The sequence below is a fragment of the Panthera pardus genome, unplaced genomic scaffold (assembly GCF_024362965.1).
Source record: "Panthera pardus isolate Hobbes unplaced genomic scaffold, ASM2436296v1 HiC_scaffold_24, whole genome shotgun sequence".
Taxonomy (NCBI): domain Eukaryota; kingdom Metazoa; phylum Chordata; class Mammalia; order Carnivora; family Felidae; genus Panthera; species Panthera pardus.
This window is the reverse complement of record NW_026526810.1, coordinates 62,434,737-62,439,272: the sequence shown is the minus strand read 5'-3', so window position 1 is coordinate 62,439,272 and position 4,536 is coordinate 62,434,737. Positions and strand designations below refer to the sequence as shown.

General features: G+C 40.5%; 1 protein-coding gene across 1 annotated transcript; it reads right to left on the bottom strand.

The window, feature by feature from the left end:
* Window positions 1-402: 402 nt before the first annotated feature.
* Window positions 403-1,341, bottom strand: LOC109255726 (olfactory receptor 4F3/4F16/4F29-like). The gene has a single exon (XM_019430512.2). The coding sequence runs from the start codon at window positions 1,339-1,341 to the stop codon at window positions 403-405; it is 939 nt and encodes a 312-aa protein (XP_019286057.2).
* Window positions 1,342-4,536: the final 3,195 nt, after the last annotated feature.

The following is a 4,536-nucleotide window of genomic DNA, read 5'->3' as shown; positions in this document are numbered from 1 at the left end:
TGCTGATCTTTTACAGCAAATTAATCAATTGACACCTTGATATATGTATATATTTCTATCTAGTATCAATTTATTTAGTGTCAACCAGCATTCCCTTATGTAACGCACTCAGACACTGAAGAGACACAATTTAAATTCTAGACCCCAGTAAATTCATCAAGGTAATGTCTCCCAAGAGACAAGCAATTGTCCTTCTCTGGGAGCTACTGTTTTTCACACCACATGCTTTCTTCAACCAACCATAGGCAGCAACACAAACTCTCAGTTAAGATTTTTAAAGACCCTTGTTATTTTAATCTGGGACAACTCACTGGTAGTAAGGTACGTGGAACCTGGTATTCAAACTATAGATATGTAATGTTACTTCAAGTCAGTAAGGAAATTTTGTAATACTTGTGTCATTTAAGAAATCCTTCTATAAATAATAAACCGACTACACACTTTCCTCATTGCCACTTTCATCTCTTTGTTCCTGAATGTATAGATGACTGAGTTAAAAAAAGGAGTGAGAACTGCATCAAAAACAGCAAGATTTTTGTCTAGGTGTGAGGTGGGGTGAGGCCAGATATAAACAAAGATGCAAGGGCCAAAGAACAGAATCACCACCATGACATGAGTTGACAAAGTGGAGAGGGCCTTAGTTGTGCCTGCTGAAGAGTGTTTCCGAACAGTGATCAGGATAGAAATGTACGAGACAATCAATATGAAGAATGATCCCAGAGATATGAACCCACTGTTGGCTATGACCATGAATTCTAGACGGTAGGTGTCTGTGCAGGCAAGTCTGATGAACCGAGGAAAGTCACAATAAAAGCTGTCTAACACATTAGGGCCACAGAATGGCAATGTTATTACAAAACCCAGTTGAATCACAGAGTGGGTCAAGCCAATTACCCAGGCAGCAACTGTAAGCAAAATACACATTTTTCGGTTCATAATAGTCAAATAGTGCAGAGGCTTGCATATGGCAACATATCTGTCAAAGGCCATGGCGATGAGCAGCACCATCTCCACGCCACCAATGACGTGGATGAAGAAGATTTGAGCGATGCAGCCACCAAAGGAGATGACCTTACGCTTTCTGAAAAGGTCATAAATCATCTTCGGAGAAATGACACAAGAAACTCCCAGGTCAATGAAGGAGAGGTTGGCCAACAGAAAGTACATGGGGGAGTGTAAATGAGGGTCAGAAATCACAGTGAGCATTATGAGGGAGTTTCCCATCATGCTTGCCACATAAAACGTAGAGGAGAACACCAAGAGGAGAAGTTGGATCTCCCAGGAATCGGTGAGTCCCAGGAACACAAACTCTGACACCACAGAGTGATTTGCTCTATCCATTGATTTATCCGCTAGAATGTTACAGACAAAAGAAAACATGAAACTAAAATGAAAATGTTAATGAAGTTCTACATTAAAATGATTAATTAATCAAGGATATTCACATTGTTAGAACAAGATATCTCCTCAATTCCTTCTCAGGGTCATTATTAAATATGCATTTTACTGGGGTCACCTAAAGCAGTTGAGTCACTTCCACATACAGTATTCCTAACACAATGGCTGCAAGGACTCTGGATCTATAAACAAGAAAATGATGCAAATATGAAAACACAGATGTATATAACAAGGATCAGGAGGCACGGGGAAGGTGGTGCAATGCAACACAAACAGAAAAAGAAAGAAGAGGTAAAGATTGCATTTGCCAGAATTCACTGCTATTGCTTTTTTTTAATATTTTAAGTTCATGCATTTATATTGAGAGAGACAAAGACAGCACCAGAGGGGGAGAGCAGAGAGAGAGGAAGAGAGAGAGAGACAGAGAAGGAGGGACAGGGAGGGAGGAAGGGGGCGGGGGATATGGGAGAAAGAGACAGAGAATTCCAAGCAGACTCCATGGTGCCAGCAAACAGTTTGATGCAGGGCTTGAACCCACCAACCATGAGATCATGACCAAACCAAAGTCGAATGTTTAACTGACTGAGCCACCCAGGCACCCCTCACTGGTACTATTTGAACTGTTCATACAACAATTCCTCAGTCATTCAAGTCGTCTTATTTCTTACCCTCAACTCATCTCAGGCACATAATATGTCTCTTGTAGTAGGTCTTATACCAGTACCTACAATCACTTTTGCAATTCACACTAAGCCCACAGGGTAGTGGCAAGCTAAGGAAACCTGACTTAGGATACAGAGGTGACTTGGGTGTATGCCAGGACCAAGGGCAGAATAGATGTTGATGGCACAGAGTACTTGCATGAAACCCAGAAACTAGAAGTACCTAGAAAGATGGTTAGCAGGACTCGCCCGAGATGTGCAAGGAGAATGGGGTGTTATGGGAAGTTAAGGAAGCCAATGCCATTTATCTGTCCAAAGTCTTTAAATCTCTGAAGTTTGTGAACCTTGGTTATAGCTATTGGAGCCCTAAGCTTTGGGAGTTTGGATGAAGATATGCCCAGTAATGTCACAGTTACAACATAACCATTGACTCTCTCCCATCCTTCCATCAACCTTAGCTCTTTTATTTTTCTTATCTCATCTCTTCCATTTCAATTCTCTCAATTGTCTGAGATCCAATGCCAAGTCTGACAGTTCCCTGCCCCTAATTTTGCATGACTACATGAATCTCTCTACTTGTTACCCATTTTTTTCAGACTAAAATGTTGCCATGTAGGAGATATATTCTCTTGCCTGTGTGTCAAACTGCCTCTCCAGCTCTCTGGTTCCCATAATACTTAGATTTGCTGCTAAGAGGTGAAGTGATCTGAAAAAAAGAGGTAGGTTGCAGAATAAACAGTAAGTACTGGTAAAATAAAGATACATGAATGCACAAAAAGCTTCATAACTGGAACCAAAAGGAAAGAGCAAGAAAAACCTAGCAATAGAAAAAAAAAAAATGGATTCTAAAGCTTTCCCTTTTTTAAAAAAATTTTTTTAATCTTTATTTATTTTTGAAGGAGACAGACAGAGCATGAGCGGAGGAGGGGCAGAGAGAGAGGGACACACAGAATCTGAAGGAGGCTCTAGCCTCCGAGCTGTCAGCACAGAACCCAATGTGGGGCTCGAAGTCACAAGCCATGAGATCACGACCTGAGCCGAAGTAGGATGCCAAACTGACTGAGCCACTCTGGTGCCCCTTGTCCTTTAATATGTGTATTTATATATGCACACATGTGCACACCTCAGTTGTACATGATGAGTGAAATCAGTCATAAAAATACCCCACAGACGCGTCTGGGTGGCTCAGTTGGTTAAGCGTCCACAGCTCAGGTCATGGTCTCGCAGTGTATGAGTTCGAACTCGGTGTTGGATTCCGTGCCGCCCTTTCTTTCTGCCCCTCCCCCACTCACACTCTTGTCTCTCTCTTTCCCAAAAATAAACATTAAAAATTATTATCCCACTAACTCATTCATGGCTACCTAGTCCAAGCTAATAATTTACAAAGGAGAAAACAGGAGTCCAGGGAGGAAAAAACAACTAGTTACACAGAATCCAGGTTTTCTACTCTACAATTGACTTCAGACTCCATATGCTAGAAAAATGATAAAGTGAGAAGAGGTATGCCAAACCTAGATCTACTTAGTCCAAAACAGCAGCCACTCCTTCCATATGGTTATTAAGTGAAATTAAAAACCTATTTCCTTGGTTGCACTAGCCACATTTCAAGTGCCCAACAGCCTCCTATGGCTAGTCGTTAAGTATAGGGTAGTACAATATAGAACTTTCCAAACCTTACCCATCCCTTAAAGGTAAATCAAAATCCCATTTCCTCTATGAAAACTTTCCTAGTAACTACACTTTATACAAACGTCTTTTCTCTCTTATTCCTAGAAGTCAGGAAATTTAAACTTTAATGGAAAAGTAATAATTAACAACATTAAAAATAAACCACAATATATAGCATCTTAGGAGACATTCCAGATGTCTACTTTTGGCCAAAAAGGACACCTAAGAGTCTGTGAAATTCAGAGACATCTTTACAAAGGAGAAAGTGTTATCAGTTTTGAAAAACCAGTAGGAGTTTAATAAGCTAAGAGGAGAAAGGAAGGCCTTTTGAGAAGAGATAATAACTGCTCTCTTATTAGAGCAAATCCTTTGCTACTAATCATAATTCCTCAATGGTTTCAATTTTTTTAACATTTTATTTCTTTATGAGACAGAGAGCACCAGCAAGGGAGGGACAGAGAAAGAGGGGGACAGAGGATCCAAAGTGGGCTCAGAGCCAGCAGCACAGAGCCCAATGTGGGGCTCCACTCACGAAATGTGAGATCATGACCCGAGCCGAAATGAGACTCTCAACCGACTGAGCTACCCAGGGTGCCCCCTCAATGGTTTCAATTACATATTTTCTTTCCTCAAATATATTATAAGTTTAAGAGGAAAAGGACCATTTCTTCTGGTTCTTGTGTTTCCTAAAACACAAAATAAGTAGCAAGGATATCCTGATTATTTAGTTGATAACACTTCTCTGAAGTACAACCATTTTCTCAAGTCCATCATTTTTCAGTTTCTGTTTTTCTCATCTACCATGTTT

Bases quoted from the DNA above. Each gene is read 5' to 3' on its own strand.
- LOC109255726 (XM_019430512.2), bottom strand. From the start codon at position 1,341: ATGGATAGAGCAAATCACTCTGTGGTGTCAGAGTTTGTGTTCCTGGGA.